The 19,805-nt window shown below is 42.2% G+C and overlaps 1 protein-coding gene across 2 annotated transcripts in view; it reads right to left on the bottom strand.

Moving 5' to 3' along the window:
• The window catches only part of SPTBN2 (spectrin beta, non-erythrocytic 2), a 411,931-nt gene that overhangs the window by 167,647 nt on the left and 224,479 nt on the right, over positions 1–19,805 (bottom strand). For both annotated transcript variants that reach the window (XM_029611250.1, XM_029611248.1), the window contains exons 9-11: positions 15,975–16,092; positions 11,600–11,758; positions 8,401–8,703 (exon numbers count right to left, since the gene is read on the bottom strand). In XM_029611250.1, the coding sequence (XP_029467110.1) occupies positions 8,401–8,703; positions 11,600–11,758; positions 15,975–16,092 (580 nt within the window). The remainder of the gene's footprint in view (positions 1–8,400; positions 8,704–11,599; positions 11,759–15,974; positions 16,093–19,805) is intronic.

The following is a 19,805-nucleotide window of genomic DNA, read 5'->3' as shown; positions in this document are numbered from 1 at the left end:
TTTTTCACATCTTCCTGTCTGTCCTGTTGTAGAATTTGGTATCATCGGCAAAAAGAAATATCTTCTGCATTATCGCTTATGAAAAGTCCATGTTATTGTCTGAACTGGTCACTGTTGGAGATAGGATGCTGGGCTTGATGATTCTTGATCTAACCCAGTATGGCATATCTTATGTTCTTATACTGCTTTCTAAGATTTCTACACTTCAAATATATGATGCTGCAATTTTTAGCACTGAATCTAAACTGTCAAACATTCAATCACTCCTCAAGCTTTCTTAGATCACTTATTCCTTCTACTCTATCAGGGGTATGCACTTTGTTAGCATAGCCCCCTAGAGAAGAAATCATCCCTGGAAGAGGAGGAACCAGAGCTTGTAAACCCTAAAGCTGCATGGTCAGCAACCATTGCACTTAGGAAGTGGTGGTTGGAAACTCCCTTCTGAGGGACCCGGAGGCATTCATCTCCTGACAAATTATATTAAAATATGTTGTTTGCTGGGTACCAAGACCTGAGACATTATGAAGAGATTGCAGAAAATCATCAAGCCTATTGATTACTATCCACTGCTGCTCATTCACATTGACATGAACAATACTGCTAGATACCACACAAAATGTATCAAAAGTGACTTCATGGCTTTGGAAAAAAGGATGAAGAAGCAGGTGCACACATGGTATTCGCCTCAATCCTTCCAGTCAAGAATAAAGACCCAGGCAAGGAAGATCACATTCTGGAGATGAATGAATGACTGCATTTATTTATTTATTTAGACTCTTTTCTATACCGTCGTTAAGCTAGGAACGGTCACAACGGTTAACAATGAGGCACATAAATTAATGTTGCTAAATACGGTACATAGTTTCATAATAACTATAGGATGATAAGTGAGATAGATATGTTTAGATTTATTAGAACAGTTTTTAAAATTATATATAATCTACATGTTATCTGTTGCTGCTTAAAAGTAAAACATACTCATATTGAGTAGGTGTGTTTTGTTAATGCACAAACTCATTGCTCACTACAATTCCCTGGATTCTATTCTCCATTCTCTTTGTGGTATGCTTGTTTAAATAGTCATGTTTTTAGGCTTTTTCTGAATAGTTTGATGTCTTTTTGCAATCTGTTTTCTGAAGGCATGGTGTTCCATAATGTAGGCCCTGCTAATGATAGGGCTCTATCTCTTACTTGCGTTAGCCTTGCTGTTTTGACTGAGGGAATAGTTAGTAGTGCTTTGTTTGCAGATCTCAGATTCCTACTGGGGACATGTACTCGAAGTGCAGTGTTTAGCCAATCTGTTTTTTCGTCATGGATTAATTTATGTATGGTACATAGTGACTTGTATTGTATTCTCTGCTCAAGGGGTAACCAGTGTAATTCAATTAAGGTGTTAGTGATATGGTCTCTTTTACTTTTTCCCGTAAGAATTCTTGCTGCTGTGTTTTGCAGTATCTGGAGTGGTCTAATTGTTGTGAATGGTAAGGCCAGTAATAGGGCATTACAATAGTCAGTGCTCGCATAGATGGTATCAACAAGAACGTTTCGGCCTTCTGGACCATGGGATGATATTCCAAGGACTACTACTACTACAACTATTTATCATTTCTAAGGCAATCTTAGACATATGCAGCATTGTACACATGAGAGACAAACCCTGCTCCATGGAACATAAAATCTAGTAAAGACAAACATACATGACAAACAAGAGTCTATGGGAAGTATATTGTAAAGAAGTGGTTAAGATCTGAAAACAGCCTAAAAAAGGGTGAGTTTGTACCCTGGATTTGAACATGGCCAGCGAAGAAGAATGACACATTTACACAGTAAGTCTTTTCTAAGCATATGGTGCAGAAAGGTGGAAAGATCCCAAAAATTTCAAAAAAGAACTAAAAACATGGTTGTTTAGACAATCATACACAGAATGATATGATCTATATCTATATTTAACAATTTCAACCTCATCTTGAACCCTAATACTTCTGTACAATAAGTTTATGCAAAATTTAAAACTGCTTGGCATCTTTCTAACATGTTACTCTCCGCTCTTTACTGAGATGTTATATGTTTATTTTACTCGTTGTATTGTATTATATTTATAATTTATATCTGTTCTATGTAATGAATTTGTTACACTGTAAACCGGAATGAAGGCTCCCAGCTATATTTCGGTATAAAAAAGAACATAAATAAAATAAATAAATAAATAAATAAATATTGGGAGTCGACAATGGAGGAGAAGAGCATAGATAAGGGCAATCTGCCTGATGAACAGAGCTCATAAGAAGGGTATAGGGAGTGGGACAGGCCTCCTAAATGGAGCCCTGCATCACTGAGGAATTCTCTGGAAAAGATTCTGGATGGGGGAGTCCACTTGACCTCTTCCCTGCATTTTGTACATGAAAATTACTGTTGGGCTAATTCCATAGAACTACCACTAGATGGCAGTGTGTACACTATACATGTGCACAAAGGAAAATTTGGGAAGAGTGGTGATGGCACTCTACCGTAGGCATCTCCTTAAAATGTGTTGGGAGAGAGATCCTCCAGGGGAGTGTTATTGGGACTATATGTGGCATCCCTCTTGGTCAGCCACTAGATGGCCCTTGTTCTCTATCCTAGGAATTAGTTAGCTAGAAGGAGATACCACTTATCAGCACCTCCCCCAGAGGCTGTCAGTAGTGGATGGACCCTTTTCCCTATAAGTGGGGACTAGGAATAGATGAGATGTGCATTTTTGGTTGGTGTTTGAGGAGTGAGGAACATTGGGATTTGCTTTTAGCGTGAAGACTGTTTCACCTCACTGAGTATATTTTTGGAGGAAAGTCCTTTCTAGGCACTGACTGCTTGTTAAGTATCTACCTCAGTTTTAGAAAAGAGACTTTATTTAAGAATATTTTCTTTTTGTGAGTTGTTTCTGGAGTGCAGCCTGGGTTCCTCTTGGAGATGGACATTCCCCAAATCCAGAGGCCAGGACACTGAAGACTTGCTAGCTCCCTTCTAGGTCAGAGAAGGATGCAGTAACAGTAACATCTCTGAAGGTTTATTTCAGGACAGTTGAGTGCAGAATATTCTCTTTTATTTGAGAGAAGGTTTCTGCCATCCCTCCTCTCCTGTGAGGACTGGGCTTGATTGTTGTTAGCTATTGCCCTTTCCCTCTGAAAAGTCATCAGAACTGAGTTTGAAGAAAGAAAGAAGAAGACCAGAACTGGAGATCCACCACTGGATCTCCCCCCAGGGACACAGGCTCAGGCTTGATGGAAGAAAAACCAACTTTGAACTCAAGTAGGATCCTTCCTCATTCTAAGAGAATCCCATGCAGAGTAGGAATTTCCCCAGTAGGCTGGGACTCTTATGCACTCGTTTGCAAGAGTGATAGGAATCACCCAGGGAATCTGAGTTCCGAATATTTATACAGCTGTAACTTCAGACATACAGGTACTAAGGTTTGTGGAGAGATATAGGGTCAACCTAGGGTGGCCTCTCCCACCAGCCCTAAGTCCTGGAGTTTCCCAGTTTAATCAGGCAAAGACCTGCAAAGTGCCCCAATTCTGCACAATATAGGCATAGGTCGAGGCACTGCTTCTTCTGCTTCTTCTCTGGGGTCAGTTTAAAATGATCTTCTTGCTTGGGCTCCTCAGAAAGAAAACTGGGTTCTGAAACCGGCATGGTAACCACGGGGTGCTGAAAGCCGGGAGTCAAATGGATCAGATGTCAAGCTGCGCCTCTCCCATGGGCTCCTCCTGGAAGCAGAGATCAAGGTGTATGGCCAAGCTAATCAGGCACTCCAACGTGTTTGGCAGCTCATCTTTGATTTTCTTTGATAAGCCTTGATGAAAGATGACAGCCAGGCTGTCATCACCCCATTGGAGTTCTGCTGCAAGTGTCTGAAAGTGAACAGCGAATTCACCTATGGTCCTGGAGCTTTGCCAGAACTAAAGTAGTTCAGCACCAAGGATGGAATCCATCTGGGTTCATCAACTATCAGCCAGAACTCCCTCAGGAAATTACCCAGGTTCTGCAGTAGCAAGTTGTCACACTCCCACAGGGTCCGCCCTAGCCCCAGGCTAGGACAGACCCGTAAAGTAGAGAGAGCTGTAAGTGAATTTCACCCAATCAGAAAGAAAGATAGGTGCCTCTATCTCAAATTGCATCCTGCATTGATTCAAGAAGCCTTGATACTTTTTAGGATCCTCCCCATACTGAGGTGGAGGAGGCAGATGGAGCATGTAGGACATGGACTGGACAGGAGGAGCTGGTACCATGATCACAGAAGCTTCTGGCCAGGAAGGCAGACCTTACTTAAGTTTGGTCAATACTAAAGCTGGTCTTGCTGCTGTTTCAACTGTAGTGCTGGTCCAGAGATGGCGGAGGCTTGAGATGAGTCCACTGAGCTCATCGCCTCACCAAACTGTGAAGGGTGGTGGGTGAGTGAGCCCTTTGTGTTGCGGCGTAGTTGACGCAGCCTCGAGGGCAAACCCACAAGGCCAATGCCAGCAGCTGGTGGACACACCCTGTAGTCTGGAGTTTCACCTTTACCAGCCGCCTCCCCCATGGGTTGAGCCCTTGGGTTCTGGCAGCCAGCAGGACTTAGGCGGGTCCCTAGGGTGATGAAGATAGCGGGAGTCCTAAGGCACACCGAGATCAGGGCAGGCAGCAGACAAACGGAGGCAGGAACAGGCCAAGGTCGGGACAGGCAACTAGCAGGAGTAGTCTGGCCCAGGCAAGGGGTCAGGTCCAGGCAGCAGGCAGTTGTGGTCGGGTCCAAGCAAGAGGTCAGGTCAGGCAGCAAGTAACCATGGTTAGGTCCAAGCAAGAGGCCAAGATCTGGAGAGTCAAGCCAAGGGTGAATGGAGGCATACAGAAGATGCTGGACATGATGGGAAAGATGGGCAAGGCAGGATGAGTAAGGCTGGAAGAAGACAAGGCTGGACGAGGCAAGGCTGGAAGATGAAGGCAAGACTAGACAAGGTAAGGCTGGATGAAGAGGACAAGACTGGAGAAGGCAAGGAATGCAGGCAGGAAGCATGAATCACATGCAGAAGCAACACACACTTCTCTGGAGTAGGAGATCCATTGCTGAGTATCTGAGCAGCGACTGCTGCTCAGATACTCAGGGACCATCAGGGACCATCAGGGACCATCAGCAAGATCTGATGGTCCCTGCATACTGGTGTATGCAGTGCACACACGCCTAGACAGAGCCAGCAGAGCAGGACGGTGACGGGGCCCAGGCGCCGCATTGGCATGAGAGCAGTGTGGCATGGCCCGGGAAGAGAGGGGCGACTTCTTACCACATGTGCAGTCCAGCGGTCTTCAGGGTGAGTGAGGCGTCTCGCAGGAAGGCCCTGCAAGCTGCACTTCATGACAATACCTGGGAACTTTTGATATCAAGTCACCCTGAGATTTTTCATTGATTGGAAGGGGAGAGGTGGGTCCAGGAAGTATGCGCACAAATTTTATCTTCTTTCATACCCACTCTATCACACTCACAAATTCACTCTGTCTTATATACATACATGCTCATTCTCACATACATTCACTTACACACTCCTTCTCCCTCGCACACATGCTCACTTACATATTCACTCCTCCCACTTCATCATGCACACATGCCCACGCATACTCTCTCACAAACACATGCCCACTCAAACTCTCTCTCCCACACACACACTCTCACATGCCTTCTCACACACACATTCACATGTCCTCACACATATACACATGCACTCTCACATGCCCTCTACACAAACACACATTCACTTTCACATTCTCTCTCTTGCTCTGAACCCACCAGTTGCAGCAACTTCCTACTTTAGGTCCATGTGGCAGATAGGATTCCTCCTCCTTCTTCAGCCAAGCTGGCTGATGCCTCCACCTTTTTCCTATTCATTGTGCTGACAGAACTCTTCTTCCTTCTTCCTACCCAGCCGTCCACATACCAGAGGCTACCTCTCCACATTCTTCCTGATACGTTGGCCAATGGGATTCTTCTTCCTTCTTTCATCGCACTCCTCTTCCTTATTGCCTGCATGGGCCCCAATGATATCTTTTTCCGGGCCCATGCAAGTACTTCTTTGCCATACCCAGAGATTAGCAGTGATGGCCCTGAGACCTGGCAATTTCTTCAGAATTCTGGAGTTTCCAGGCCAAATCTGGAGAGTTCCCAGGTTTGTGAATCGGATCTCCAAAAAGGCTGGGAGACTCACTTGAAGCAGACCATGGTTAAACCCAAACTTGAATTAACGTGGAGAGGCCAGAATTTCAAATGGAAGAGGGCTGGGAGTTAGTTTAAGTACTGACCTTGTACGATGCAAAGTTGAAAATGGCAAGACCTGAAATGGTCTACTAATAAAGGTGGTGAAGCCACCAGATAAATTTTGAGCAAGCTGGAGTACAGATGAAAGGGCTGAGATGAAAGGGAAGCAGTGTAGGAGCTGAGATAACGCAGGGAGGCTAGAGATGGAAGGTCTGAGGTAATATGGAGGGGAGGTGTAAAGGATTTTGAGTGGTTAAGTATAAAAGTTATTAGGTGATGGTCAGGGAGAAGAGAATCAGAATGTCGTAGGAATTGTTTTATCTTCTATTGTATTTTTAATTTACATTCAGGCCAATTCAGTACGGTGCGCTCAGGCCAAAATTACATTACATTTCATTTTTAGTGCCACTAGGCAGTGGTGTACCTAAAGTATTTGGCACCTGGGGTGGATACTTCCTTTGGCACTCCCCTCCCCTTGCAATATATAATTTTAAAATTTTCTAAACACGGATAACATATTTCAAAACAGCAGACACATCAAATAACACCCCAAAATTAAAACTATTAAGGATTTTAAAAATCTCCCGCTCTCCATATCTGTCATCCTAAGTTTGTCGTAGACTGGGGGCTTGCATGCACACACACAAGATGCTCCCTCTCTCTCATACACACACCCACAGACATGCTCCCTCTAACTCTCTTTCTCAGATACACACACACATTTCCTCAGTCTCTCTTTCTAACATGCTATCACACACATGCTTCCTCTGTGTGTGTCTCTCTCTCACACGCTAACACACACATGCTTCCTCTATTTGTCTCTCACACGTTAACACATACACACACATGCTTCCTCTGTGTCTCTCTCTCTTACAACCTAATACACACACACACATGCTTCCTCTGTGTCTCTCTCTCTTTCACACACTAACACACACATACAGACAAAAACTGAACTGGAAACCACAAGCCAGATTCTGTATGCAGTGCAACAATGGAAAAGCAGAAAATCACTATTCCTCAAATCAATACATCAGTCAGAATAGTAAAACCATACTGAAAATTATAAATTTCAAAACAGCTGACGAATAGAATAATATTCAATAATTAGAAGCTCCTGTACAAATTTTTTAAAATTTCCTAAACATCGATAAAATATTTCAAAACAGCAGACATCAAATAACAATCAGTAATTAAAACTAATAAGGATTTTCAAAATCCCCTGCTCTCCATACCTGTCACCCTGAGATTGTTGTGGACTGGTGGTACACACACAGACACAAATAAAATATGCTCCCTCTGTCTCACACACACATACACGCTTGGTGAGAGACAGAGGGAACTTGAGTGTGTGTGAAATATACACACATGTTTCCTCCATCTCTCTCTCTCTCACACCCACCCGCTTCCTCTGTATCTCTCACACATGCTTCCTCTGACTCTCACCCCCACTCCTCCAAGCACACAGGCACCCTCTCATACACATAACACAGTCACCCTCTCACACATACGCACCCTCTCATACAAACACACACAGACACCCTCTCATATATATATATAGACAGGCACATACACACACTCACTCGTATATACACTCACCCATTCATACACAAATACACACAGGTACCCTCCCATATACACACACATACATACATACACCCTCTCTCATACATGCACACACACACACACACACACACACCCTCATACACTGGCCCTCACTCCCACAGGGCCAGTCTCTTGGTCTCTCACACACATTTTGGACCTCTTATTCTGCTGCTGGCTCTGGGGAAATGCTAGCAGCACTGCAGGGCCCCTTCTTTTGCTGCCAGCTCCGGGGAAACACTGGCAGTACCACAGGACCTCTTCTTCATGTGCCGCTGGCCTCTTCTTCCATAGGGCCTTGCTTTTGCTGGCAGGGAGTGGGAACCCCACAAGCATGTCACTTCTCTGCACAGCCGTGGGGCCTTTCTATATTCTGACTGCAATGACACCACTCCCCCTGTTGTCACCTGGGATAGACTGCCCCATCATCCCCTCCCCCTCTTAGTACACCACTGCCACTGTGGAAGGTCTACTAGCTGAGGTAGCATGGAGGAATCTGCTATGTTTTCAATGATTTAGGATAACTGTTCTTTCCTTACCTTCATATCTTCCATCCAGTCCATGAGGTAGACAAGGTCTCGGAGCATTTTCTGCAACTCCAGATTCATAATGAGGCGTTCCCGACGGGCAGCTACCAGCTCCCGCAGGTAATCCCACAGTCGCGTCACATTTTTCATGCGTGCTAGCACGCGCCTCACATCATGGTAGTGTTCTGCCTCCAACTCTACTGCTACAGCATTCACAGCCTGCACACGCTCACTGTATGCCACAATGTCTGTCTCGATGGCCTCATGCTTGCGAACTGCTGCCTCTACAGCTGGCATATCTAGTCCAAAGTTATCCTACAGACAGAAAGATAGAAAAACTCAGTTCCTTTACTCACATCTGCACAACATAAGGTGTTACAGTTTTAAAGGATGTGGTAGCCTTTATTGTACTGGCTGATAAACCCTACTCTAGTCTCTTATCCTGTGAACAGAGCCATCTTGTGAAAGGAACACAGATTTCACTGCAATAGAGTAAAGCGATTGTAGTTTAATTGCTACAGTTTTTTTGTTCATCCTCTGATTTATAATGCACATTTTGGCTAATACTCATTTCTATGACACAAATGACTGATTTCTTTCTACTATGATACTTTCCTGGTTGACCACATATGAATAAATACACTCTCATATGCACACATATGAATAAATACCCTCGATCCAATTCAGAAAACCATGTTCCATGGAAGTCCTCAACAACACCCTGACCAAAGACCTATCTAACCTGGACCTCACAAACCTGGACAAGGTGTTGAACTCATGGCTATCTATCACTCATGCAACAGCAGACAAAATATGTCCTTTAACGTCCAAAGAGATCAACCCCGCACGCACCAACAAAAAACCCTGGTTTTCCACTGAATTAAGAAAACTCAAGCAAGACCTTCAACACAAAGAACAACGCTGGAGGAAGGATCCCTCGCCTATCACACAAGCCTCCTACAGAACTGCAATGACATATTATAGAGCCACCATTCTTCGCACAAAAAGGGACTTCTACACTAAAAAAATACATGGATTCCTATACGACCCCAAAATACTATTCTCTTATGTGGCAGCACTCACCACATCGAATCCTCCCACCATCCCCGAAGAAGAGGCCCAAAACAAATCTAATGAGCTAGCAGTTTTCTTTGATAACAAAGTCAAAAATCTACTTACCACTCCACCTACCTCCACCCCTCCTTTAAACTACCAGCCTCAAATACACCAAAACTATGCCTCAAGGATTAACAAACAAGTACTAGAATCTTTTGACCCCACATCACCCTTAGAAATTGAAACTATCATCAAGAATATGAAACCCTCTTCGCACCCAATAGACCAAATCCCGACCAAACTCCTTCTCAAAATCCCTAACACCGTCGCCAAACCTCTGGCCGACATCATAAACTGCTCACTCTCTAATGAAATTGTCCCGAACGCTTTAAAAACAGCCTCCCTGAAACCTCTACTAAAAAAACCCAATCTGGACCCAGCTAACCTTGCAAACTTCCGCCCAATCGCCAACTTACCTTTTATAGCCAAGATAATGGAAAAATTGGTCAACTCTCGTCTCACAGACTTCCTGGACTCACACGACATTCTACATCCATCACAGTTTGGATTTAGGAAACACAGGAACACAGAGTCGCTTCTTCTCTCATTAACGGACAACATCCTGATGGGCCTCGACAAAGGTCAATCATACCTGCTGGTCCTTCTAGACATTTGTTTGGCATTCGACACTGTTAACCATACAATCCTCATCGACCGCCTGACGGAAACAGGCATCTCAGGATCTGCACTCCACTGGCTAAGATCTTTTCTAAGTGACAGATATTTCAAAGTAAAAATAAGCAACAAAGAATCTTCTCCCATAGCGTCCAAGCAAGGAGTACCCCAGGGTTCATCGCTCTCCCCGACCCTATTCAATATCTATCTCCTCCCATTATGCCAACTACTCAAAAACCTCAATCTCACCTTTTTCATTTATGCCGACGACGTGCAGATCATTATCCCCATCAAGGATCCTATGTCCGACATCCTAAACTACTGGAACAGCTGCCTCCACGCCATTAATACCCTCCTCATGAGCCTCAGCCTGGTTCTCAATACTTCCAAAACCGAGCTTCTGGTCATCGCCCCCAACGACAACAACCCACCAGCCATCATCACAAACCTACCATCAGTAAATCAAGTTAGAGACCTTGGAACCATCCTAGACACCAGAATGAACCTCAAAAAATTCATTAATAACACCACTAAAGAGGGCTTTTATAAACTTCAGGTCCTAAAACAATTAAGACCACTACTCCACTTCCATGACTACAGATCGGTCCTCCAAGCCATAATTTTCTCGAAAATCGATTACTGCAACGCTCTACTGCTTGGTCTCCCAGCCTCCTCCACCAAACCCCTCCAGATGCTACAAAACGCAGCAGCCAGGATCCTTACTAACACACGCAGGATGGACCACATCACTCCGATACTAAAAATAATCCATTGGCTACCTATACATTCCAGAATACTCTTCAAGACGCTGACCATCATTCACAAAGCCATATATCATCAATCCTCGCTACAACTAACCATACCTCTCAAATTACACTCTTCTTCAAGACCTACCAGATATGCATATAGAAGCACCCTACAAGTTCCTCCCAGCAGCTCCACTAAACATAACTCCATCGATAAAAGAGCGCTATCAACAGCAGGACCATACCACTGGAATTCTCTCCCACCAGACATACGCCAGGAACATTGTCATCTTACTTTCAGAAAAAAACTGAAAACTTGGCTCTTCGCCCAAGCCTATTGCTGAAGAAATCCATGGTACCTGTAAGGACCTCTACCCTCCGGTAGATATCCTCCAACATCTACATTAAGTACCCGCTATTCTAGAACCGCCCTGTATATTAACATTGCAATGTATATATGTATTTAAGTTCTTCAGCAAAGCAACTGCTCCCTTGCCGATAGTCTCTTCTATACATTTAGAATAGAAATTGTTAATCTTTCTCATTCTTCAAAAGCCAGGTTTGATCTCCTTGTTTTAATGTAACTTTTTCGCTTCCTATGTTTATTGGTTTCCCCTTGTTTTTTTGTAAACCGGTACGATAAGACCTGTCTTGAGCATCGGTATATTAAAAGAACCTAAATAAATAAATAAATAAATAAATATAGCCCAGAATGGACTCATGTCAGGTATCACCTGAGACACTAGCCGCTGGTTCTCACTCAACCAGGTCTCCCGCATGGCAGCCTTCCTGTCAAATCGGGCTGCCAGCTGTTCTAGCTTCTCCTGGCGAATCAACTCATTGCGCAGAGCCAACTCCCGCTCGTGTTCCGCTTTTTCCAAGCGCTCCCAAGCCTGTGTAGATGGAAGAAGGAAGCCATTTTGAATTCAATAGAACAAAATGCCAGAGCATAAAGATGACAAGACACACCTCACTGCTGGCATATGAGGAGAGTCTTCTCACGCCTGGTGTGTGAGAGTGAGTATTCCTCTTGATGCTAGCATATGCAGATAACCAAAGAAAAAACAAGCAATACAGTAAGAACAAAAAAAACGAACAAGAGTAACTGAAAAATTAATATCTATTGATGCATGAACAGCAAACAAAAGAAAAACAGCAGTGTGATAACAGCAAACCAAATTTTGAACAATGTGAGAAAAGTGAAAGGAATAACCAACAGTATAATAATAGTGAAACAAAAATTGAATGGGGCATTAATTTAGAAATGGGTAACCAACAGTTCAATAATTAATTCATAGAAACCCAGAAGTGTGATAACAATGAAAGCAATATCAAATGGTATTATATTTAGGACTTTTGATTTTAAATTTTAACTGATAACCCCCTTCCCCAAAATATCTCAATACAAAAAAAAAATAAAATAGGTGTTTATTAGATAAACACCAGAAAAAACATCAAATCTATTAGTACTTTCTCACTCCTCTATTGCAGATTCTTTGCTTTGTTTTTGTGCCTTTTCTACACTAATGACTCTTCAGCTGCACAAATGTAACTATTTGATTCAACAGGAAAAGGTACCCAACAATAGTACTTGTGCCACGAAAACATCAATAAACTCCGTTTTTTGGTACTGCCAAAGAGCTCCTACTTAGCTGGAAAAAAAACCACTAAAATTACAATTTATAAACACTTAAAATCAGAAATCCTATTTAAATTCAAGAGATATCTAACTATACTAGAGGAAAGGTGCCCCCTGCCTGCATTGCTGGTATGCAAACTGAGCTCCGCCCCCCTCCTGCCCAGTCTCCAGCTCTGCACCCCTCTCTCTGTACTGTCCACATATGGAAACTGAGCTCCGCCCCCCTCCTGCCCAGTCTCTAGCTCTGCACCCCTCTCTCTGTACTGTCCACATATGGAAACTGAGCTCTGCCCCCCTCCTGCCCAGTCTCCAGCTCTGCACCCCTCTCTCTGTATTGTCCACATATGGAAACTGAGCTCCGCCCCCTCCTGCCCAGTCTCCAGCTCTGCACCCCTCTCTCTGTATTGTCCACATATGGAAACTGAGCTCCGCCCCCTCCTGCCCAGTCTCCAGCTCTGCACCCCTCTCTCTGTATTGTCCACATATGGAAACTGAGCTCCGCCCCCTCCTGCCCAGTCTCCAGCTCTGCACCCCTCTCTCTGTATTGTCCACATATGGAAACTGAGCTCCGCCCCCTCCTGCCCAGTCTCCAGCTCTGCACCCCTCTCTCTGTATGGAAATTAAGCTCTGCTGCTCTCTCTCTCCCTGTACTTTCCAGCTCTGCCCCTCTCTCTCTGAAACTGAGCTCCGCCTCCTCCTGCCCAGTCTCCAGCATCCCATGTCTCTCTGTATGGAAATTAAGCTCTGCTCTCTTTCCCTGTACTCTCCAGCTCTGCCCCTCTTATATGGAAATTAAGCTCTGCTTCTCTCTCTCCCTGTACTCTCCAGCTCTGCCCCCACCCCCCTCCCTCTCTGAACTGTTGAACCACTCTTCTTTTAAAATTATCTGTTTATTGCATTTTTCAGTTAAACACCAGCTGAGTCATAAGGTGATAAAACAGTAACATCAATTTGTATGTACCACATGTATAAAATCCACTGCAGACTGCACACACAAACCAGCTTGAAACAACTTAAAACAACATACAACAACATAAAATGATGGTTACAATTATAAGTATAATTATAATTATAACCCCTCCTCATCTGCAGGATTCAATGTAGTCCAAACTCATAGAATATATGGAAGAAATAAAATGGAAGAAAAGAAAAGAAATGAAATGAAGAGATTCTGTTTCCAGAGTCCCATCCAACCTTGCAGGTGACACCTAATAGCCAATGCTTCTGATTTCCCTAGATTTAGTTTTAAATCTGAGAAAGCACCGTATTCTCTAATTATCTCAAGAAGTTTGGGGAATGAACGATGAGCATCCACTAAATTCATCAACATATCGACAAACAATAAAAGTTTTGACTCATTTCCAATTTTTATCCCTGAATGGTTACATCCCCTTTTAACCTCCTAATGATGGGTTCTAATGTTAGAATAAATAAAAGTGGAGACAGTGGCCACCCTTGCCTTGTATCTTTTGCCAGAGCGATTGCTAGTGAGTTGATTCCATTAACATTGATGCTTGCTTTCAGATTAGAGTACAATAGGGTAATGGCATCATATCTATAACCTGAGAACCCAGTTTTGCTTAGATCAAGCTTCAAAAAGTCCCATGACACTCTACTGAAAGCTTTCTCCGCACCAAAACTGTCAATTAATGGATCTAAGCAGTGATGATATATGCTATGTACCATGGCTAACAATAGTTGGCATATATAAGAATTAGATTTTCTTTCGAAAAGAAAACTTGATTGTTCCCAGGAAATCAAACCAGGCAAAATATATTTCAGTTCTTCACAATTTCTTTGCGGAGATTTTTATGTAGTGATTCAATATTGAAATTGGCCTTTACAATGAGGGATAAAGAAGATCCTTACCCGATTTTTGCAACACAATAATCATAGCTACCTACAAATTCAGATCCAATTTGCACCCCGGCCTATTACCATATTGAAATAATATATGTTTTAGGGAAAAGATGGAATTAACTGCCCTCTCATGCAATAGGTCATTTGGCAATTTTTGTGTGGCCATATATTTAGATTTTTCCTCTTGTGTCCTTTTAATTTTCTCTCTATGCCTAAGATATCCCTATGCATAGCTTTCTTTGCCATTTCCCAATACAAAATTGGATCATATATATTTGTTTGTTTGTGCCTGCAAAAACTGCCATTTCTTTGCCAGAAACTTTTAAAACTTAACATTATTTGCTAACCAAAAAGGCATTTACCAGGTCACTGCACCCCTAGAGGGGTTAGTAGACAGGAAAGGGCAAGAGACTGGGCAATGGTCCGAAATTACCAGCGGGCCAATTTCTGAAGTTGCTATCCTGGGGAACCAGACTTCTGATACAAGAACATAATCTATTCTTCACCGGGAATGATGCGTAAAATCTTTCACCCCCTTGGTTCAGTGATCTCCAAATGTCTAAAACCTATTGAAGAGAGGAGTATGGAGGTACCAACCAGGTTCAAACTAGGGAGAAAAGGAGAATGACTGGACTACAGTAAGAAATATGGGACTTTGACTTAAAACATCTAAAATGGGAATAAAGTATCCTACCCACCAAATTCTGGGAAGAAGCTCCAAAACTACCCCATTAATTGGAATGGATCAAGGATATGATATACCAAGAAATACTGACATCAGTAACAGACTACATTAACTGGAAGCTGAAAGTCACAAATGTATTAAAAGAACAAGAGCTCTAAAATGGATTTGTAAATGAAAAGAACTGCAAAACAACCTTTTCATCAAATTTGCATTCTTATTCAGTAAAAGGTAAGTTGGAAATCACACTGGAAATCATCAAATGCTTCCAGTGTGATTATTATTGCTGTTTACAACATAGTGATTACCAGTGCTGTATATACAAGAGACTTTAATACTGTATTTGACTACTGAACAACACTCAGGACCTAGAAAGAAAGCGTCTCCCAGACCAGGGAATCTTGAACATCAGATTGGATTAATATCAAGAGAGGACTTTAATAACTTATACCCTTATTTCCGGTATGGTCTTTGGCATCCATGTAAGAAATGCCATTCCAGAGGTTACATGAATTTAAGTATGGCCAGCTAAACCTGGCCTGCAAGATTTAGAATTGCCATTTGTCGCATCTAGATTTAAATGCCTGTTAGCAAATTAGTACCAAATCCTGCCCATAGAACCTCTCACTTTTAGAGCAGCTAAATACCTACTCTGTGGGTTACATTTTCACCTCGAGAATCTAGCTGGCTAATTTAAGTTAGCCGGCTTGATCCTGTTGAAAATCTACCTGGTATTATTAAACAGCTGGTTAGTTTTTGGTTTCATTATCACACTGCTATTTGTTTCTTTCTTGTTCAATTGCTATTAATCTGTTTCATATCCATCAGACTCCTACTTCAATGTATCTCTTGCATAATGATTTAGAAATGAGGGAATAGTTGGGTCAGAGGATATGCACCTCTTCCAGACACATGAGCAGCTCTGTACCTTGTTGATGTCAGAGATAAGCTTCCCTTCCCGTGGCATGTATGCCTTCTGGTTGTTTGCTCGCATTTTGCTCTGGATAGTAAAGAGCAGGACTTCAAGGTTCCCTTTCTCGGTGAATCTATAAGAATCATTCATAACATTTTTTAAAATTATATTTTATATTTTAAAAATTGTACAGTGACAATAATAGGGAAAAAAACTTCTTACATGATAAAGTAAAAAAATCCATAAATCTAAATGATATTTGTCATGTCCAGGATAACACCTCTATAAAATGAGATCCATAGAGGAAAAAAATGAAGTACAGATGAAAAAAGGAATCAACCTAACCTCTAGGCTGATCAGTGCCATACACAGCACAATAAAAGACTCCAAATGCTAGAGAAATAAACTAAGAGATAAGACATTCAACAAATGACCCATGATTATATATAAGGCAGAGCCTCAAAGTGGTTGTCACTATTTATTTTTTATTTTATTTATTTATCAAGTTTTATATACCATCGTTCGGTTTCGCCATCACAACGGTTTACAAAGTTTCGATGTTTAACAGAGTGTACAAAAGTTCATATTCTTGTTAATAAAGTTATCTTAGTCGTTAGGAAATAGTTTGGTTGTTAAATTGTACAGTTAAATTACTTGCTTTGGATTAATTCTGCATGTTTATATGGGCTGGTAGGGAGGGAAGTTGTAGCATAGAGTCATAGGGTGTTTTGGTAGGCTTTGGTGAACATCCAAGTTTTTAGTTCTTTTTTGAAGGTTTTTAAATTTTGTTGTGTTCTCAGTTCGGTTGGGAGGGAGTTCCATAGTTTGAGGCTTCCTAGGGATATGGCTCTCTTCCGAGTTCAGATAAGTTTGTGACGAGCAGGAGGAGTTTTTAATAGACCTTTGTTCAATAAACGTAGATTTTGATGATGCCTAATATGAAGGTCATTTACAATAATTTCAGCGTCTTCAATTATTTGAAATAAAGTTGAGGATGGTTGGTCTTTAGTATTTCATGTCCATGGTCCATCAAGTCCAGTATCCTGTTTCCAACAGTGGCCAAGCCAAGTCACAAGTACCTGGCAGGATCCAAAGGGGTACATAGATTCCAAGTTGCTTATCCCAAGAATAAGCAGTGGATTTCTGCAACTCTACCTTAATAATATTTAATGGACTTTTCCTTTCGGACTTGTCCAAACTTCTTTTAAACACACCTACACTAATAGCTTTCACCACATCCTCCGGCAACGAATTCCAAAGTTGATGTGACTAAGTCCTTCTTTTGTAATAGGCCAGAGCCCTTTTGCAGTCCAAAGTGTGAAGATGCTTCTTGCCAACATGGGCATGTGGTCAAGGAAAGAAGGTGGGTAATATGATAGACTAGTTAATATGGAAGATTACCTTCAGAAGAAACTTTGGGTAAGTCTGAAGAATAATTCTGTTATGGAAGAATTGCATATAAGGCAGGTAGTGGATGAGAACTTGAAGTCTGCTAGCTCTCCTCACCAACACAACTGAAATGAAGAATACTACTTTCCATATTAAGCACTTTAGGGATGCCATCTCTAAATGTTCAAACGGCAGCTTCATCAGATGTGTAAGGACTATGTTCAAATCCCAGGGTACCGGAAGTTTATGCACTGGAGGCTTCAAGTGCCACAGGCCTTTCATACATTTTGCAGATAAAGGATGTATTGAGATCAGCTTATTGTCTACCAGCCCATGGTAAGCCGCTATGGCACTAAGGTGAACTCATACCTAAGACAAGGCAAGCCCTTAGTAAGACAAGAAGTACAAATAGGACAAGAGATTGTCTGGTTCGTAGCAAAAGGGGTCAAATCCATTTTAATTGCACCATTCTGAATATCTGTTTCACTTGAATGAGTAATTATACCTAGTGGATGACTTTCTGACTACACAGCACAATATCCTCAATGGATTTAGACAAGGACGAGTTAGCAATTATTGAGCACTCAGCACCCAAGCCATGAGTATGAGGGCTGGAAAACTGGAATGAACCAAGAGCCTATTTTCCTGGATTAACAGATCTGGATCTGATCCTAGGTGGACAGGAGGTGACTCTGAGGCCATTCTGAAGGCAGGGTTAAACCTTGGCCGGTCAGTGCTGACGGTCAATGTTAACTGGTTAATTTACCCAGCAGACCTAAGTTAATGGAACAACTCTCCTGTTCCGAAGTTTAAACAAACAGAATATCCTGGGGGCCAATGTTCCCATTCCTACCTCTGCAGTATCAGGAAAATAGAAAGAACACCCCCAAACCCCTTCCCCTTCCCCACATCACTTGTGACTGAAAAAGAATAGTTTCATTGAGGATTCTGTCCTCCCTCCCTTTTATGCCAAAAACGAAAGTAAACATCAGACCAACAGCAGGGAGAGCAGGGAGGGAGGAAGGGTTACTAGCCTCTGGGACACTTATCTTTAAACACTGGGCTGGGAGGATAGCCTGGTTAATGTTAGGCCTGCCAGTTGGTTGATCAGAATTAAAATAGAAACAGAGAACATGCAGCCCATCCAGTCTGCCCATCCACATCTCCCCCGCAGCTTTAGAGTCTCTTCTTATCCCTTAGAGATCCTCCATGCTTGTCCCAATGCTCTCTTGAATTCTAACAGTCTTGTCGCCACCACCTCCACAGGGACCCTGTTCTCTGCATACACTTTCTATAAAAAAAATATTGGGATCCTTTCTGTAAAGAAATACTTCCTTAGCTCACTTATGAGTCTATCCCCTTTCACTCTCATTCCAGGATCCCTTGTAGATAGCCTTCTTTCCAATAAAAGAGCCCACAATCACATGCATTTATAATTTACAGGTATTTAAATGTTTCCATTATATGTCCCTTTTCTCTTCCTTTCTTCAGGGTATACATTTTTAGTTCTTTAAGTCTGTACCTATATGCTTTATAATAAAGACCACTGACTATTTTAGTAGCTGCCCTCTGGACTGATTCTATCTGGTTTACATACTTTGGAGATGAGGTCTCCAGAATTGTACACAGTACTTCTGTTGGCTATTCTTGTCCCTATGCACCCAAGGAATTTGTCATTGCCTTGTCCATCTGTTTGGATGCTTTAAGATCATCAGGTACGATCACTCCAAGATCCTATTCTTGTTTTGTGCACAAAAGAACTTTTTCCCCTATACTATCTGCTCCACTGGGTTTTTGCAACCTAAATGCACAATCCTGTATTTTTAGCATTACGTTTTAGCTGCTAAACTTTAGACTACTCCTCAAGCTTCACTAGATCCCTCTTCAGGTGTTTCACTCCTTCCAGGGGATCTATCCTGTTGCAGATTTTGGTACCATCACAAAACTGCAAATCTTTCCCAAAAGTTCTTCCGCAATTTCGCTGACAAAAATGTTGAAGAGAACTGGATCAATTCCTGTGGTACACCTTTGTCGCCTCTTGCTCAACCAGTTGCTAACCCAATACATTATTTAAGGGCCTATCCCTAGGATCTCTAGCTTGTTTATAAGTCACCTATGTGGAACTGTTGCTGAAATCCAAGTACACTACATCTATCACTGTCTCCTGATTTAACTGTCTGGTCACACGATTACAGTAATTGATTAGCTTCATTTGACAAGGCTTACCTCTGATGAAACCATGCTGCCTTGGATCCTGTAATCCACTGGATTCTAGAAACTGCACTATGCTCTATTTTAGCAGCATTTTCATTAACCACCAAGATCAGATGAATCAACCTGTAGTTCTGAAACTCCTCCTACATTTTATTTAACATTCAGACACATGGATACATTAGCATTTTGTACAAGTTGACATCTTGTTCAATCACATAGTCATAGAGAAAGAGAAACCCTTGC

The sequence above is a fragment of the Rhinatrema bivittatum genome, chromosome 8 (genome assembly GCF_901001135.1).
Source record: "Rhinatrema bivittatum chromosome 8, aRhiBiv1.1, whole genome shotgun sequence".
In the NCBI taxonomy this organism is placed as follows: Eukaryota; Metazoa; Chordata; class Amphibia; order Gymnophiona; family Rhinatrematidae; genus Rhinatrema; species Rhinatrema bivittatum.
The sequence above is the reverse complement of the archived record's forward strand: the minus strand, read 5'-3'. Positions and strand labels throughout refer to the sequence as shown.